Source organism: Pundamilia nyererei, unplaced genomic scaffold (assembly GCF_000239375.1).
Source record: "Pundamilia nyererei isolate P.nyererei 1_Seehausen unplaced genomic scaffold, PunNye1.0 scaffold00132, whole genome shotgun sequence".
Classification (NCBI taxonomy): Eukaryota; Metazoa; Chordata; class Actinopteri; order Cichliformes; family Cichlidae; genus Pundamilia; species Pundamilia nyererei.
Window position 1 is genome coordinate 728430 of NW_005187533.1, and position 19014 is coordinate 747443.

At 40.0% G+C, this 19014-nt stretch overlaps 1 protein-coding gene across 2 annotated transcripts in view; it reads right to left on the bottom strand.

The window, feature by feature from the left end:
- Nucleotides 1-19014, bottom strand: part of prkcbb (protein kinase C, beta b) — a 102230-nt gene that overhangs the window by 67543 nt on the left and 15673 nt on the right. For both annotated transcript variants that reach the window (XM_005743508.2, XM_005743507.1), the window contains exon 3: nucleotides 4630-4712. In XM_005743508.2, the coding sequence (XP_005743565.1) occupies nucleotides 4630-4712 (83 nt within the window). The remainder of the gene's footprint in view (nucleotides 1-4629; nucleotides 4713-19014) is intronic.

The window sequence follows — 19014 nt, forward strand, 5'->3', positions numbered from 1 at the left end:
GGCAAAAACAGCTGTTTATAAACATCAAACGCCTGAATAACAAACACATATATCTTTGTGAGCTACATATTCATGTTGTAAGAGAAAGTTATGAATTACAGGCACTGTTAGCGTGTTAGTGTTGATGAACGGTTGTTTACACATATGCACGACGTCACATTTTAGTGAAAAATACCACTGCACTAAAAATTGGTTAGCAGATTGTATTTACAAACATCAACATGTGCAATGTAGACGTAATGTCACTGTTTGTTTTGGGGTCTAAATATATTATGTGATTTATAAGGATCTGAGTGTTAGATCAATAATTACCAAAAGCTATATAGACATTGATAATCCTGGTGCAATAGGCAGTTAATATAGTAAGTTTCATCCAGTTGAACGCATCAAGGAGGAGCAACGGAGCAAACATACATAAATATGCTACAGCAGATCTACTGTATGCTAATGAGTAAGCTGTTTTATTAACATGAAAAATGAAACACACTCAAAGCTCACATAAAAAAACACGTTATTTATCCTACAATAATATCAAGATAAAGAAAAAATGAAAACAAAATGAAAACAAAACAAACAGTAAGAGTTTGGTTTGATCTGCCTTTATTTTAAGAGGCGCACTTATTTTAGCTTGCATCGTCACGTAAAACAAAGTAATAAATACACAGATTAACTTTTTAAATCTAGAAAAACTTAAGTTAGTATGACTCACATTGCTGTTATTGAAAAACTATGTGTACTTCCCCAAAGGCTGTGAAAGTTAACCAGCAAACATTCTTTTGTAGCCACCCACTCCGATTCAATAAGAGGCTGTAAACTTTCCTCCGAAAAAGTAAAATGTAATATAACGCAGGCTGCAACAGCTGCTTTTGCTGCCCTGATCAATAAAAGAAACGCTGTGCCAAGTGTTTACCTGACTCAGGCTTATAATCCTTCCTCTGGGAAACATGTAAGTGAAAGCGTGTGAAATATTATTTAACGGATTTGAGCAAAATAGATCTCTCAAGCGAGCTTGGGAGAAGGGCCTTGAAAGAAAGACAGCGCAATAACGAGACAGGGGACGGAGTCGGCCGTGCTACGTATTTAACAACAATCTCTCCATCAACCTTTCTCTTCACCTCTCAAAGGCTACTTCACAGCTTTGACGTCTTTTTAACAACCCGTGCAGACATACTGCTAAATATATCATCATGTTGAAATCATATTTATATTGTTTATGTGCAGAAATGAGAATGACCATGTATAAATGCATGCTATTGGTGCATGTGCACTTGTTGTATAGGAGTGTCTGCAAAAAAAACAACAAAAAAAACCATCATAAAAAGGTAGAAAAGGTAATAATTTAACAAAGTGAGAATCTAAAGCTGAAGCCAGCAGCATGTTAGCATAAGAAAAAGACTGGAAACAAAGAAACAAGATTATTTTAAAAAGCCTTGAAGTTTAACAAAAATGCTTATTTTGTTGTTTCTAAAAATACAAACTAATAAAAACTAATAATTCACATATTCAGAGTGTATGTCAGTCAGATGAAGCTAAAGCTTTACCTCTTTGGTGTGTTTATGCTACATTCTGACTCCAGTCAAACAGCTTTTGAGGAAAAAGCAAATGAGCAAATTATGCAAAATAAACTTAATTTAACTCTGGAGAAAAAAAAAGGACTTCATCTACTCATCTTCTCTGACAAAATTAGATGACTAACCTGAACTAGCTTCTATTATTTCTTTTAAAATATGTTGATATATGATAACGCCATGATCAAATTTACTGAGCTACTTCCACGTCCTTCTACACTGCCTAGTTTCACATAATGTAATTGGACCTTTTTTACATTTTCCTCCCTACACATAACTTCCATTGCATTTTATCATATAAGAATCCACTTTTTGGTAACAGAGGCAGTTAATATTTTTGAATGGAAAACATACATCACATCAAATAAATCACAGGAAGTACGGAAATTCCACAAAACAAACAAACACACACAGAGTTAACCGTCTACTTGTCTTGCAAATTTGTAAAGCTATTTTGAAGCGGTGCTATTCTTATGCAACCGGCTTCTCAAACACACGCGCACGCACACACACACACACACACACACACACAACACCTTCGTAACGGTGCGTGCCTGAAATGTAGGTTTCATTAGAGGAGCTCATCCCTCGACCTCTCCCACGGGGAGCCCATTCTATTAACCCAGATCTATAATTGAATTTGTCTTTTAATAAACATGCGCAGCTGACAGAGAGGATGAGAGAGAGACATAGAGAGAGGCAGAAGGTAAAAAGGGAGCGATGGGCTGATCGCCGCAGAGAATGATGCAATATTTCTGATCGTACAATCTTTCTAAAAAATTGGTGTTCCCATAGAACACTGAGATTTTCTAGTCAAAAGACACACTCAGCCAGAACACGTCTTTCATATCTGATGTATATTTATCTATATGTGATATTTAGATATACTCTATTTGCTAATATAGTGCAAAAATATTGGAACATTTCGACTGAGTGATCTGAAAATAACTGGAATAGTAAGCTCTCCTCTCCGTGTCAGCTCACAAAGGCAGTATCTGTGTGTGTACAGGTGAAGACACTGTGTCACATCTGACATGGTTATTAAAATGTTAATTTAGGAATTTGATAATGCTAATGTAAAAAAAAATCTGGGCACTTCTGTTAGCCTCAAATAAGTATGCTACAAAATGCCAATTTCAAGAAAAACAGGTCTGTGAGTGAGTGCCGTAAGAGGCCTCATCACCCTCCTTTCTTGTAATCGTCAGGCTTCTTGGCTTCCTGTCTTCTATATTTAAATGAGCAGCTAGTTAGGAGAAGATCTACCCTGCATTCCCACTGTGCTGCAACCAAGGTCGTAAGGCCATGAACTCATTAAAGAGATGACATAGTGGGGAAGGCGAGGCCCCGTAATTAAGAGCAGTGGCCCCCTGGGTGGAGTGGCATTTAAATAGAGGACAGAGTTTGGTATGGTGGTGTGGGAAACAATGGGAGACAGATAAAGACACGGGAGAGTTGCATGTGCACCAAATATAGAAATATATAGATAAGTGCCAGTAAAGCTAAGGGGACAGCTAGAGAAAATAGAGAGGAGATTATAGAGATATGGAATGACATTTGAAGTTGCTAATGAAGAAAATGGCTTTTGAAAACTCAAGAGGAAAGAGAAGACCGAGAGGAGGGGAAGTAGTTTGAAAAACATGTACACAAAATCAAGTTATTATCATAAAAAGAGACATTAGTTTATCAGCAGGATAACAGTAAAATAAAAAGGCTATGATGTCCACAATGCAGCAGCTGCATGAATATAAGACAAATGAAAGATTCCTAAAGAATAAAAAGTTCAGTCGTCTGCCTAAACTGACAGTTTACAGGAAATCTGAATGGATTTTTAAGGTCAAAAGAAAGAATTGTATCAGTGTCGGTCGACACAAAACATGGGCAAAGTTTTACAAATTTTGGCGTCCAGCTTAGCATTTAAGGTGCAGCCTGTTAAGGAAACTATAAAAACATCAACTATTTGTGGCACTGCTGTGAGAAGGAGAGGCAGGATGGGTAAATGATAAAAAGATTAACCTCTTATTCATTGCGGAGAATTATCAGTTATACAGAACACGCTACAGGAAGCCAAACAGCGTTTCCTCTGAAGGCGGCACGCTAAGTGCGCTCGTCAGGCTGAAAGGGCACTCCAGAGGCAGGTAAAGACGTGGCTGAGGAACATAGGGAGGGGCTTCGGTGAGGATAAAAACGGCACCCTAAGAGCGCTCTTATGAGAGACAGAGAAAAAGAAGGCAAACGTCTTGTTCCTTCGGGAGGATCGGTTGGAGACTAGATTTGCATTTTAAGAATATGAATCAGAGAAAAGACAACTCGTCAGCTCCTTGACAGAGCAGCATACCACTTAACGGCACTTCATGTTGTTAGAGCGGATAAGAAGGTGAAGAGAACGTTTAAAGAGAATTAATAATAATACGAGAGTGGCACAGCTTTTAACCTCCGACAATACTCTTTGAATTCATGTCAAAGAATGCGAACTGCAACCTGTGGCTCGTACAGATAACACCACAGAAACACTCAACCAGCAAGGAGGGGTGTTTTCAAACTTCAAAGATACTAAAAAGAGATCAAGGGAACCTCTGAGCTTCAGTTTTTTATAATATAAAACCTCTAAGAGGAAGAAAAGAAGCATAGGTGAACATAGGCAGCAGTTAGAGAACAATAGGAGCTACTTTGGGTCCATGTGGTTAAATATAAGGCCGTCATTTTCTTCGTGTAGCGTGATGAAGAGCAATTACTGTAATACAGCGGTTATATTTGGCAGCTCCAGGTGTTACATGTCTTTTCTGGCTTTTACGGTATCACTTCTTCTGTACTTACTTAAATGTAATTACTAGAGAAACTCCTGGAGGTTACGGTTGAACTGTCAAGACAGGAAAAGGAGAGTGAGAAGCGAGAAAAAGATGGAGGCTGCTCAAGCGTAACACCAGCGCCGACAGGTGACGGGGGCTCGTGAATGGAAATGTCGACGTGCTCTCTGTGTCTCTCGCTTTCCACGTGTCTTTCACTTACTTGTGCATGCTCTTGCTCTCACACAGTTTAAAATGATTCGTTTATTTGTACTCACGTCTGACGCGGGCCCTTTATCAGCACCTGGGCAGGAGAAAGTGACGAACTCATGGCAACGTTTGTGAACCACGAAACAACACACTGTGAAGAGAGAAAAAGAGGAAGAGAAAGCATCAGTATTCTGTACACAGCAAAGAGATCCTGCGATCTAAAAATGTCTAAAAATCTGACATTTTTTCTTTAGCTTTGACCAGTAAACACATGCTGACTTGTATTTGCTGTTTTTAAAAACACAGTCTGATGTCAACATTAGTTTCAAGCTAACTTGAAGGCTGTTCAGCCAAAATCTTAGTCTGGCACCTGTGAATGGGCTTAAATCAGCTCACATTTGGAAAAACCTCCAACATTTAAAGCTCTTCTTTAGATGTCTCTGCCTTGAGGCGACTTTTGTTGTGACTTGGCGCTATATAAATAAAATTGAATTGAATTGAATTGCCTTTTGTTTCGTTTTCTATTAAGATGAACCCACACTGCTTCAATAATGTTGAGGTCCACGGTCAGGGGAGGCCAATCCACGACTGATCTAGGTTTGCTTTTACTGCATTAAAAGTGTGTTTGGGATCATTGTCACGCTGAAAAATGAAGCAATCTGATGTTTTACAGATGTTACTGCATGGTGGGTTAAATTCTGAAGCAGAAATGCAGCCACAATCCATCACAGAGCCTCCACTGTGTTTTACACAGGCCTGCACACACTGACTGTTAGGGCTGGGCCATATCATACCGTTCACGGTAATACTGGCGTGATTTTGGGCAACGATAGAAAAATGAAATATCGCGATAGAATATGGGTAAAACGCGCATGTGCAGCGCCTATGTTTACATGCGCACATGAGAAGAGCGAAAGCGGATCGTTGAATGAAACCAGAATTGGTTTGTAAAAATGCTGCAACTTCAGTGGTGTGGAACTGGTTTAGCTTTCGTCTGTCACATACACAACAAAGCACTATTTTTGGTAGAGCATGCTAGCGGGCCGTCGTTATTACCGCGTTGTTTGGAAAATACGGCACACTTAAACTCAATCCTTTGATTTTTCTGAAAATCGACAGTGCCCCTTATAATCCCGTGTGCCTTATGTATGAATTCTGGTTGTGTTTACTGATCTCGAAACGATTTTATGTGATACACGGCGCTTGAAAATCTGTCAAATGTTTCAGTATGACTTTGCTAAGCTACGAACCCGCACCGCTTGATGGATTGTTGGAGCATTACAGCTATATTAGGCAGGCGCCTCGCGGAGTGATACGTTTTAAGTTTTTAAGTTTTGTGGATATTATACATGGTTATGCTGAGGATATGTCGGCCAGTTTCCACTGGAAATGCCTTTTGGTTAAACTGTCAGCGAGGAATTTGCACTGTTACATTTTTATATAACTTTAATACACATAAAAAAACAGCTGCTTGTTTAAGTGAAAATACATTGATGTTTTTTTGCACTAATAAAGTTGTGGAGTTGTAAAGCATTTTGTCTGGTGTCAATTATATCATCAGTTATATCGTTATCGCAAATTTTCAAATGTATATCGTGATAAATATTTTTCATATCGTCCTGCTCTACTCTCCATAAGACCTGTTACCACTGAATTTCAGTCCATTACTTGTGTCTTTTGTCGTACGCCTTTCCCCCTGTTTCCCTTTCTTCAGAATTAGGCTTCGCTGAACAGTAGATGGACCAACTGATAGGCCAGATTCATCTTTCAGGTCTTGTGTCCGGTTTTTACTGGATTTTTTCCCATTTGTTAAGCACATGACTTTCAGATTCTTTTCATCTGCTGAGAGCTTTTTTAGCCCTACCACCTCTAACCCTAACACTCATAAATTTGAGTAAGGAAATGGGAACAATTTATGTGTTTTTGCAACAGACTGCTAACACCAAAGTACCAGGGACGCAATTTAAAATTGTTTCTTTGCTAAGTTGTCTGTTATGTGTAGACTGACGACCCTGGTTAGGTGATATTTGAATGATTCACATCTAAGCATTAAGTGGCTTAACACAAAAACATTCCTCTGCTAATAACCTGTACAAGGACTGGACTGAAAACGAGTGAAAAAGCAGCCAATGACCAAAGAAAAACCTTTAAAGGATCTTCAGAAAGCCTGGAGAACTTTTGCTCAAGACCACTTTTTAAAGAAATGATAAGAAAATCTGGTTCCTTGGAGGCAAAATTTAAAGAAATGACAGGTGGCTCGAGACTTTTGCATATTCACATAATAAATATACTCATAGCTGACGATGGCTAACACAGATTATATAACTGCACTGGGTGAACAAGTACACTAACCATCTTTATCAAGATCAAAACATGATCCCAGGCACAGGAGTATTATCTGCATTTACTGACTCACTGACTTAATTTTTATTCAACCAAAAGCACCGATATTTTTAGCAGTAGGTTTGATAGAAGCTGAGCTGTTTTGCTGTCCCTGGGCTGTTAGAAGCAGCACTTATTTAACATAAGAAAAGCTTTAGCAGTGATAAACGTACAGTGGGATTCACACCCACACTCTCTTTATTGTCACTCCAGCACCGTTGAATCACTGTCAGCCACTCTGGATAAGAGCACCTTCTAAATGTCTTGGATGTACTGTTAAATGTAACCTCTGCTTTATGGTACAGTATGTACAAAAATGACTTTGTATCAACATAATTTGCTATGTTTCTAAAGTCTACTGTGTCAACAAATTAAAATATCTCAAATCTAAATGTGCCATTTTACAGGGTTGAAGAGTTGCTGTTTTTTTGTTTTTTAAATAACAGGCATACACATCAACACACATTTAAAAAGACCAAAGGAAAGCCTATACAATAAGAATCCAAATGTGATGAAAAGCGTAACACTTTCTGTGTTGGTAACAATCAGCGGTGCAGAAACATGTGAAAGCTTTGACGCACAGTGAGTCTGTCATTTCCCCCCTGATCAATGTCAGCTCCACTGACAGGCAAGACTAACAGAGGAAGCTAAATATATCTCACATACACAGTCCTTATGACTGTGCCCCAGAGTATATTTACATGGCGTGTATGTCAGATAGAAGATCCAGAGGCGCCCGAATACACGTTATGATAAAACAACTACTGAAACTCTATTACAGCACACTAAAATAACATATTGATTAATGAGTTAGTGTGCAGTGTTTTGTGAAACGAAGCTGTTTTCAAACCAAAAATACTACTTAAAAAAAAACAGCCACCACCCTACTGAAGGTTTGCTTTGCTAGAGTGATTTTACAAAAACATGCTCATCAAATTAAAAAAAAAGATAAAATTATGTATTTCATATCCATAGTTTGTGGGGCTTTTGTTTGCCTCATTTAGCATGCATAATATGAATATGCAAATCTGCCCTTGTGCCTCCCGCTCAGCCACTTGCACGCAGGCTCCATTCTTCCTGTTCTTCCTAAGTTATCTTGCAAAATAGAAAAAGATCGGTGCTAAATGTTTAACTCAGGAGGACCTGGAACACAAATCTAGTGCTGTGCTGTTTTGGTTAAAGGAAAGAAGAAAAAAATCCCAGAACACATGAACAAACACTTGCCTTGAGCACACTGGAAAACAGCTAGTTGCTAGCTGTGTAAATTAAAACTGTCATCAGAAGCAAAGCACTTAAACGAACACTTGCCGGGACACGCGGCACACTTGCAATAACATACGTTGCTGTCAGATTGTGTAACATCATCTTTATTTTAATTGTCTCCTCCACTGTGCAGCGTTTGTCTGGTTTACAGTGACACACACACACTCGCAGACACACACACATCTTGAAACAGAGATAAGAGGACATTTTCCTGCTGAGCTGATATGAAAAGAGTCCACGTCGACAACTTTGACTTGATAGCTTAATAACGTGTTGCTGGTGTTTGATCAATGTTAGCCCCATTCCCTGGCTGATGGGGTCGAGCCCTCAGGTTTGTAACGTATGTTAAGCAAGACGGAAATGCTCAGCTGCGGTGCTTATTTATTGTCCCACATATTTACTGGAACATGAAAAATACCATATTAGTGAAAGATTTTTAAAGTGTTGATTGATTAGTTGGTTTTTAAATTCATCCTTAATACTTTTGAGAACACTTTCAAATCATTAAAGCCACAATGACTGCTTCCTGTTTAGCAACAGAACTAAATTATGCTTACCACTTCATGTTATTTAAGCAAAGTCACAGAAGCATGAAAAAGCATGGCTTTGAACACAAGCGCACAGTTTTCCCTGCACTATTGTGTAATGCACAGTCTGAGTGATTGATAGATCACAACGTTTAACAAATTGATCTTTCACTTTTTCCAAAAATGTTTCTGATATTTTCAGTGTGCATTTATCACCATGATCTCAATTACATATTTGGGGATCAGTTATCTTTGTGTCATATTCTATTTAATCCGTACCTACTGGCAAACCGGTGGTGATCAGAGGGGTTATAATTAACACAAAGGAACTTTCTCCAACACACACATAAATCATGCCCACCTCAATGGTACTTCACTCCCACGCAACATCCTCTCTTTGGTTACACCACCTACGCACTGCAATGATACTGTACCACACACACTCACACACAAAGACCACCCACTCATTCCAGTGATATCGCAGATTGAATACGCAGGGTGTGAGGGTGGAAGGATGGGAGTACAGAGAGAAATGGTGTGAGCTGTGCGCACATATTGCTTCAAGGCAACTGCTCTTTTCGAGTATTGCTACTGCCAAATCCCTAATGAAAACACACTAATGCATGCACACACATACACACATACACGCAGATCTGCCAATAAAATAGTGCTGTATGCCATTCAAGCATATGACCTTTGGGCCAAAACCAAACACCAAAAAATACTGTCAGAGCTAAAATGTGCCCCTCCTTTTCTCAATAAATCTGTTAATTAGTCATTAGTTGCTCAATTATTTACACATCCACTTAGCTGACCCGAAACACTGACAGGCAACACATGCAAGACAAAGGGCATCACCTAATCTCACAAACCCAGATCCCATTTACTGGATTAAGAGAAGGAGGCCATCTTGAAAGGAGTCCTCCAATCAGCCAACTGTGGGTTACCCAACTGCTGTACCACAATGCATAGGTCAAGTGATAATTGGTTGAAAAGCTGATTTAAAAAGAAAAGGGAACCATAGACAGTAACAAAGATGGATTTAGCTTGAACTCATTAAACATTTTCCTGATGAGTATATGGATTCAGTTACTTATTTCAGGTCACACTAAATGAAACGTTATAATTTTATATATTTTGGCTTTTAAATCATCCGTGCATTTTTGCCTGCTTATCTAGGGCTGGGTTGCGGGGACAGCAGCCTAAGCAGAAAAACCGAGACCTCCCTCTTCCCAGCCACCTCCTCCAGTGTAACTAGGGGAACACCGAGGCATTCCCAGACAGCTGAGAGATGTAATCTCGCCAGAGTGTCCTGGGTCAGCACCGGTGTCTCCTTCCAGTGGGACATACCCAGAATATCTGACTCGGTAAGCGCCCAGAGGAAACCTGTCAGGTGGCTGAACCACTTCAGCTGGCTTCTTTTGATGTGGAGGAGCTACATTGAGCCCCTTTGACATGACTGAACTCCTCACCTTGTCTCTAAGGGACCGTGAGAGGCCAGCCACCCTTTAGTGAAAGCTTCAAGCCATTTGGTCCCTGTAAAACCACTGTAGGAGCTTGAACCACACTGCAAGCACTAAGTCGAACAGATTTCCAGTGGGTGTTGGACTCCGCCAGAGTTGCCCTTTGTCACCAGTTCTGCTCAGAATTTTCATGGACAGAATTTCTAGGTGTACCCAGGTGGTGGAAAGCTTTCACTTTAGGTGCCTCAGTATTTTATCTCTGCTTTTTGCAGATGATGTTAGCTTCATCAGGGGGGTGGCCTCCAGCTCCTCACGATCAGCACACCCAGATCTAAGCCCATGATCCTTAGCCTGAAAAGGGTACACTTGCTACCCCAAGTGGAGCAATTTAGGCATCTCGGGATCTTGTTCACAAGTGAGCGGAGAGGAGAACAAGAGATTGACAGTGGAAATTGGGGCAGTGGCTGCAGTAAGGAGGCTGTATCGGTCCATTGCAGTAAAGAGAGAGCTAAGCAAAGCAAAGTTTTCAATTTACTAGTCGATCTATATCCCAATCCTCACCTGTAATCATGAGCTGTGGGTAATAACAGTTGGTAACAAACCAAATCCAGCCAACTTGTGGGCTGGGGCCAACTTTTTGGAAGCTGACAGCTGGAACCGAGGTTCAGCTGCTCATAGAAAAGTATTCCTGCCCTGTTGACCTGTTTGTTCCTATTTCCCCTCCCCCCACCTTTTCTCTCTTTCTCTCATTTCTCAGGGGATGCCAAGCCCAGAAGTGATGGTACATATTTCCGGAGGTTTTCCAACCAGCAGAACCACCATCCTGCTCCTTTCCTCCATTTTGCAAGTCCCTAACACACTAAATATTTCATAAACAATCTCAGTAGATGTTGTGGTTTTTGCTAATGAAACCAAAATAAAAGATTTATTATTTTCTCAGCATTCAACAGCTGCCGCTACTGTGCAATCCTGCATGGATTAAACTGAGGGTTGTTCCCTGTCTACCTCCCTCACAAACCGTGCTTTTATCCGTCCTCCTGCTCCACACATCTCTGCCCCCTCGGTGCCCTCTGTGCACCCACACGTGTGTAGTTGGCACCGTGCCGTGCCTTCATTATTTATCATACAAATTAAATATTCATGACATTCATCAAGAACACAGAAACACATACTACAAACAGGCACAGTTACAGGTTTCTCCCATGTATCTCTCTCGTTTTTTCTCCATCTCAGTAACTCTCATTAATTTGTTACACTTCAGTTTATATTAAAGCAATGGAAAGCACCTGCAGAGCTTGGCAGGGCATTAAGTTGCTGGTTGCAGATAGCACCTCTTTTTTTCTTCTTATGAGTGAGAAACTGGTGGATAAAATCAGCTAAAATGGTAAATGATTTAAAGCATCCACTGCTATGCAAGTGCAAACATGTTGTCCACAATGCAAAGGTTTTCATGGGCCTTATTCCCAGGAGAGGGCGGGTCATTACATGCACAGTCAGCTGTCCGCAGCATGCGTTCCTTTTCCCCATCAGTAACTACTTTAACAAGAAAAAAAGCTTCTCACTTCACAACAGAAATACATTTATAATAGCATAAGTTTGTAGGACATAAATGTTTCTCTTAGAGCAAAAAGCATAAAGTAAGATTTTCAGCTCTGGGTCATTTTTAATGTTGCTTGCAAACAACTGGTTAATCGAAGAAAAAATAACCACCAGATGAATCTATGATGAATTCAGTCATTAGCATTGATTCGATTCCCTAATTGCTTTTAATGGATGTTCCGTTCTTTATATAACCACTGGAAGTAAAATGCTAAAAGTTTCATGAATCGCAAAGGAAATGAAAGCGTTCATCCCAGCAACCGCTGGGTTAGGCCGCTCACACGCAGACACAGAAACATACAAAACACACCTCTTGAAATATCTTTGTGCAACTACAGCTCTTTGACGTGTGCCACGCTGCCCTAATCCCTCCCCAACAGTCACGTGACATGATTATATAAAAGCTTATTGTCAGTCAATATCATCTTCCCATCAGGCTCTCTGTGCATCAATACGGTGCAAAAGAGGAATCAAACAGAGAGACACTGCATTACAGTAAGACTGCATCATCTTACATGAAGAACATTTTGTGAAAGATTACTCAGAAATCTAAAAACTTTCTGAGCGCAGATAATAAATCATTTGCTCTCATACTGAAGCGAAACAAGTCGCAATTAATGTTTTCATTAGGAACACTTATTAGAGACAGCATTTACTGAGCTCTAATGCAGTGAAGCACTTTACTGTTTTTTTCAATTTTCTCATTTATACCTCTTTTTTTTCCCACTTTGATTTTTTCTTCCCCTCTCCTCTCTTCATCTCTCCAACTTGCTCCGGTATATTCTGTTTATGAAATGTTGGCAGAACACGATGTCGTACACAGCCTTTCCCTCTAATGAGCTGCCAACATGCGTGCGCCTGTGCGTTTGTTTTGGTGTGCATGCGAGACGCAGTGACATGCAGCGATGTCCCAGATTTAGATGCTTTCAGATTCAGTATCCAGGTTCAATGCTACACCACACAGAAATCTGTAGCTACTTCTATTTATTAATCTATAGCCATAGTAGGCTGTCACCTACAGCGTTTCCTGCATTGCAGACACTTACTATAAGTAATACTACCTTTATCGCTGAATTAACATGCTGAATATAAGAGATCAAGATTAACTTACTCTTTTCTGAGAATGAAGGTCTTGAATCTTGAATAATTATTTGTATATATTCGTCTGGTTTGACAATGAGCATGTTTATCTTAGTTTTCTGTGATGTAGTGAGCAGCCATAATTGCTCCCATTGATGCTGGATCTTACAGCTTTTGTTGTAATTTCTAAAATAATTATAGCAAATGATACAAGCTTTGGATATAAAACTGTCCTTTCAGCATACACGTTATGCAAAAGTGACATAACGAGCCTATAATGACAGTACATGGTCTTCTGCTGCAACAGAGATGCTCTTCTGCACACCTTAGTTGTAATGAGTGTTTATACAAGCTCAAAGTATTCTTTCCATTCTCTTCTGACCTCTGTCATCAATGAGGCGTTCTCACCCGAAGGACTGCCGCTCACTGGATATTTTCTCTTTTTCAGACTAATCTCTGTAAAATGGCTGAACTGGAAAATCCCAGTAGATTGGCAGTTCATGAAATACTCAGAAAAGCTGATCTGGCACCAACTGCCATGCCAGCCACTAAAAATCGCTGTTCTTCTGCATGCCTAAATGTACTGAGTTGCTGCAACGTGACTGCCTAATTAGATAGTTGAGTAAAGGAGCAGTTTATCAGGTGTACCAGTGAATGTATACTGACTGACTTGGCTCACTCATTTGGCTACAAAACACCTGCATCACACCTTCTCCCTGACTGCAGCCTAGCAGACCTGGCACAGTGTTTAAACAGCGTAGGGAAAGGTCTAGGCGAGCACTACTGTTGCCGTTTCTGTTTCTTGCTCTTCCTACTGTCTCAGTGAAGAGGAAACTTCCTCATGAGTGGGGGTGAAAAACTCAAAGAGGAGGCTGGTGCAACAGGAGGAAGGCAAGAAGAAGAAGAAGAGCGAGGTGATAAAGAATCGAAAGCAAGAAGAAGAAAGTCAATGATGTGAACAAAACGGAGCACCATTCACCTTGGGCACCTCCCCTCATGTCTGTGCGTGTTTGTGTGTGTAACTTCTTATATAAGGGGGAGGTGAACAGCCTACGCCAATGTATAAATACCAACGATGCCGCTGGTGGAGCAGGGAGAAGGGTCAGAGTGAGTCAGCACACCCATATCACTCCTCCTCTTTCTCTCTCTCCCTTCCGTCAATCCATCCGCTCTTCTTCTCCTCTATACTCCTCCTCCTCCATCTCTCCAGCGATCATTTTTCATCTTGTTACACAAAAACAGAGGATTTCACTTGGCAAGCGAAAATGTGACCTTGGGTTGGTCATGCTCATAAAGACAAGTAGGGGTGTAAACAAAGTAAAACAATCAATTAGACTTTCACAACAGGACCCTTTCACCAGTGCTTTTACGCAACGCTTCCCAGGAAATCTGGCAAATCCTAAAAGATCATCAAAAGGTTATATTTGTTAGATTTCAGGCGTATTTAACATCTATTCTTTTTATTTTTGCAACTTCAACAGAGTCCATCTGCTCAAGTGGTCCTTGAACACTTGCTCCTTTCATTTCACTCCTCTTAGGATGCTCCATATGTGTTTGTGGCATGTGGCTGTTTGCTGTGACTATGGCTGCATTTAGAGAGATTCTTCTCTAGCAGGAAAAATCTGCAATAAAAACAAGTCACGTGTTAACTATAAATGATTTGACAGCTTACTATAGGGGGAGTCCACTGCAAGGCAATCACTATCAGTCCTAAAGCCACAAACGGGCCACAGCTTTTGAAAAAGGGGAAGAAAGAAGCAGCATTAACACTGTGTGACTTCAGTAAATGGTAACATGCAGTCATCATAAGCAGGAACATGCAGCTGTCTTACGTTTCATTTACTACTCCTTGAATAGCAGATAATAAATCATATAAAAATATCAGCAGAACTATAATAGGAAGACGCTTTTTTAAAAATAATGTATTGTTTCTCGTTCAATAGCTATTCTAATATTAAATAGGAAGATAACAGAGTGACAAAACAATAAAACTGCCTTTTCAGGAGACACTACAGTCTGTCTGGCTTCTTGCGCCGCTCGATTTCAGTTTCAGCTCTGTGCCAGCGCTGTAAAAGTTTTGGCACAGAGTGATTTCACGTGGTCCAGCTAACACCTCCACCCTTATCCTCTCTCTCTCTGTGTCTCTCATCTGCTCCGTCTCTAGCTCATTCACTGCATTCCCTTTCTTTCATTCACTCCATCTCCTCCTCTTGATTTCTGGCCTTTCACTCTCCTTCTTTTCCTCATTTTATCCCAGGCTCTGCTCATTCATCCTTCTCTTTATCCTGTCACCCAATTCCATCCCCTACTCGCTCGATCACATTTTTCAGCAAGTTGGCTCGCCTCCACCTCGCGGTTAATATATTTGCTTTTTAATCACATACATGCAACTGCAAACTTTCAGATCTGAGAGCTTCCTAGTGTTTGTGCAGTCTGCAGCTGAGCCACTGCTGTGTGGGCGTTACGTAGGTGTCTTGCTTTTTGTGCACCTTGATAGAGCTTGTTAAGATGGGGGAAGCATACGTTTCCATGTGTATCAGTTTCTTCTAATGGGTGTAACACTGATGGTGTAAGTAGGCCTGCGTGCAATGCATATATTAGTACCAATAACCTAAAAGAAATCGAGTATGTAAAAACAATCTACTTAAATGACGAAACATAAGTTTGGATTAAAAATATATTGTCAAGAAGATGTGCTGACATTTGCACTGTTAATCTCTGCACCAACACTTGTTGTCTCTTCTCGCTCCCTGTTTGTGTGCACATGGAGGGCTCTTCGTGTCCTCTCACTGCAGAAGTACATCTACCTCCGCATCTGCTGAGCATGTCCAGTCGACACACACACACACACACACACACACACACACACACACACACAGACACACACCGGTAACCCTGTAATCTCCTGTACTGTACATCAACTTTTCTTCACTATGCTTCACTCTCCTGCCCTCATCTCTCACTCACTCCACCCTTCACTGCCACTCTCTCTCTCCCTCTCTCTCTTAACTCCCCCGCAAACAGTACCTGCTGTTTTCGGCCAGACAGCAAGAAAATAACTGCGGGTAGGAAAGAAAAAGCAGAGAAACTGAACGCTCGAGTGTATACAGTGTGGGTTCTTTACATTAGACATCCTTGTATTTAGAGCAGGCATGCAGTTTTACCTGATCTGAGGTTACTCATTAACAGAGAGAGAGATAATATGAAGAGGATGAGGGAGAAAGAGTGGGTGAGAGAGGACATCGAGGTGAGAGTGGAGAGCCGATGAACAGCTTTGAATACCAAATAATACATGAAATACAAGTACATGTGCCAGCACTGATTACAGAATGAAACACAAAAATTCAGACCGATACAGGCAGCAATTTGATTTGTTAATGTGACTTCAACAAATGAGCTGATGATAGCAAATCATGTTGTTGATATACAGAGCTAAACTCAGTCCAGAGGGCTGTGCTACGGCGTGAGACTAAAGTCCTAGAGTTTTCTGTGTCCTGGCTAAATCAACGTGGTAACTTTATGGGAACATATTTACTACAGGTTTGTATTCTCTAAGAAGTTTGTGTTTTTATTCCATTTTGACTTTTTGTTTTTAATTCAGCTTAGTTAGTTTTTTTCTTTAGTTTCAGTTTATTTTTATTATTAACATATGGAGGGGCAGGATTAAGGAAAATTAGAAGTTTGTTATCCTCGATGGTTATCTGCTGCTTAGTCTGTTTTACACTGCAACAACTAGAACACAAAAAAACTCTCTAAGAAACCTGATCAATCAGTCAAATTCATTTCACTTTCACCTGTTGACAATCTAAAGCGCTTTCCACATCCCCTTCAACAGGCTGTGGGACAGTAACCTTTTATTTTTACAGTAAATGCATCCAGTTTCAAGTTTCAGAGCTCCAAAGTGCACGATAAAAATAAACAGCAGCACAGAGAGAGCACTCAGCAATAAAATAATTAACTTGAAATAAAATGTTTATTTTACCGCTCTGTGTGCTGATCTCATCCTATTTGCAATACTGTTACATTTTATTATTAAGTGTTTTTATCTTCATTATAGATTTTTATCATCATCATCTGTTGACGGTACCATCATCTGATAACATCTGTTTGGAGTTGGCTGCACTTACAGGGATCATTTTGTGTGGAAGAAGAGTCACTTGACCTGTAAAAAGCCTGCCTTATCAGAGAAAGTTGCTAAACATGATTGTAATATCTGTCATCTCCAACTGAGGCTTTAGCTTTTGCCGATCCAGCTAATGCAAAGAAACCCTGGCTGTGCCGAACTCCCTTCGTAGTATACAAGTGGAGGAAATATGGCAGAAATATTGTGGACCTGTTACATCTCCAGCTTAGAGCTACAATATGATTGATCTGACTGACATTATAATGCCACAGTGCTACAAAGCTATAATTCACTCAGTAAAAGCTTTTCGCTGTATATTTATGGTACGCTGTACGTGATCACGTGATCACACACAGTGTCAGTTTTAACTCAGAGTGGATTGCATCCACTAGTAATTTGCAACATAACTCTCCTTAACTTATTAATACACACGACCTGATAGATAAGGGCTTAAAGAACTACACATAACCCCTGACACAACCACTGATGTTTGGTATTTTCAATAAAAAAAGGCAAGCTCTCCAATTGAAACCATATAGGTGTAAAGTACCTATCGTCATGGTTATAATAATAAATAAATATATATATAGATATACACACTTGTCACATGACCATGAAACTGTTGTCATTATGGAGAATTTGTTGAAATAACTGATGCTGTCTTACATAATTGAGTCCACAAAATATATCTAATGCTTGCTCAAACAACCTCTGAGGTTATTATTTATTGGAGGATGTTCTGGCGATGCTCAGCACTACCTAAGAACGAGTAGCTGCTTGCTCAGTATTTTCACATACGACTGCTCTCTGCCAAAAAAAAAGACGAGATAACAGAGTTAGCAATCAGGAAATTTTCTTAATTTTGATAACCTGGATCTTCACGACATAAATCATAGTTGCTGATACAGGCAGATAATGTCATGTCCACCTGCTTATTTACACAGCATTATGCAGCTTCTGTACAGCAGAGTAGCAGCGCAACACTAGCAGGCTGAGGGGGATAAAACTGAGTGCAGTAAAGAAAGGCTCAGCTTTTGGCCAGATTTATTGAAGCCAAAACTTTGCTATTAAGAAAAAAACCTCCTCGCACATCTCTAATGGGAGATACCAATCAAGCTAGATTTTAGCTTCAAAGATCAGGCGGGCAATCACTGAAAAATAAGGACCAAATTAAGACCAGCCACATATGTCCGCGTGGTGTGAAAGCAACTTAAGATATTAAGGAAAATGTTATGTTATACCTATGTTTTATCACCCAAAAAAGGTTACCTTTTTCAAAGAAATGAAAATGTGAAAGAAAGATACATGGATGGCATCCAGATAAAATGTCATCCTATTCCTCTTCACCTCAAGCCTCACCTCCTGAACTGAAGTCTGGGTTCTAACACAAAAAACATGCATATTTAGTCCCAGCTAAAGAAATAACAACAGCTGGTTATAGGCTAATTTAATGCTATGTAAAATTAGGCTTAAATGCCCTAACAATACCACTTTCCCACTAGTAAACTGTTTGGTTACATTCTCACATCATATGAGAGTTTATTCACTAAGTGTCAGAGTCCAACAGCGTTATTCACTTCAAAGCTGGTTTCACTAACAGCAGCTAACAGAGGCTAACAGCAGCTAATACAGGCTAACAGCAGCTAACAGAGGCTAACAGCAGCTAATACAGGCTAACAGCAGCTAACAGCAGCTGCTGTTACAGCCAGAGAAAATAGACGTGGACACCAGCTGAGCAAAGTTTTCTGGTTCTGTTTTGTTATCAGCTGAAGTTAACAGCAGACAGACAGCCTCTAACTCTGAATTATTAAATTGGGAAGGCTACGAAAACAAAATTAAGTTGACTGCAGTCAGTGGTGGTAATAGTGAGATTTTACACACTATACTTTTAAGGTAGGTTAGACAGCAACAGTACAATGTTGTTTTGATGTAGTTGTCAGTGCTAATATTCAGAAAGCCCAAAAACAACAGCTAGAAAAGTAGGATTCAGCAAAAGTAGAATTTGTGCTATGTGAG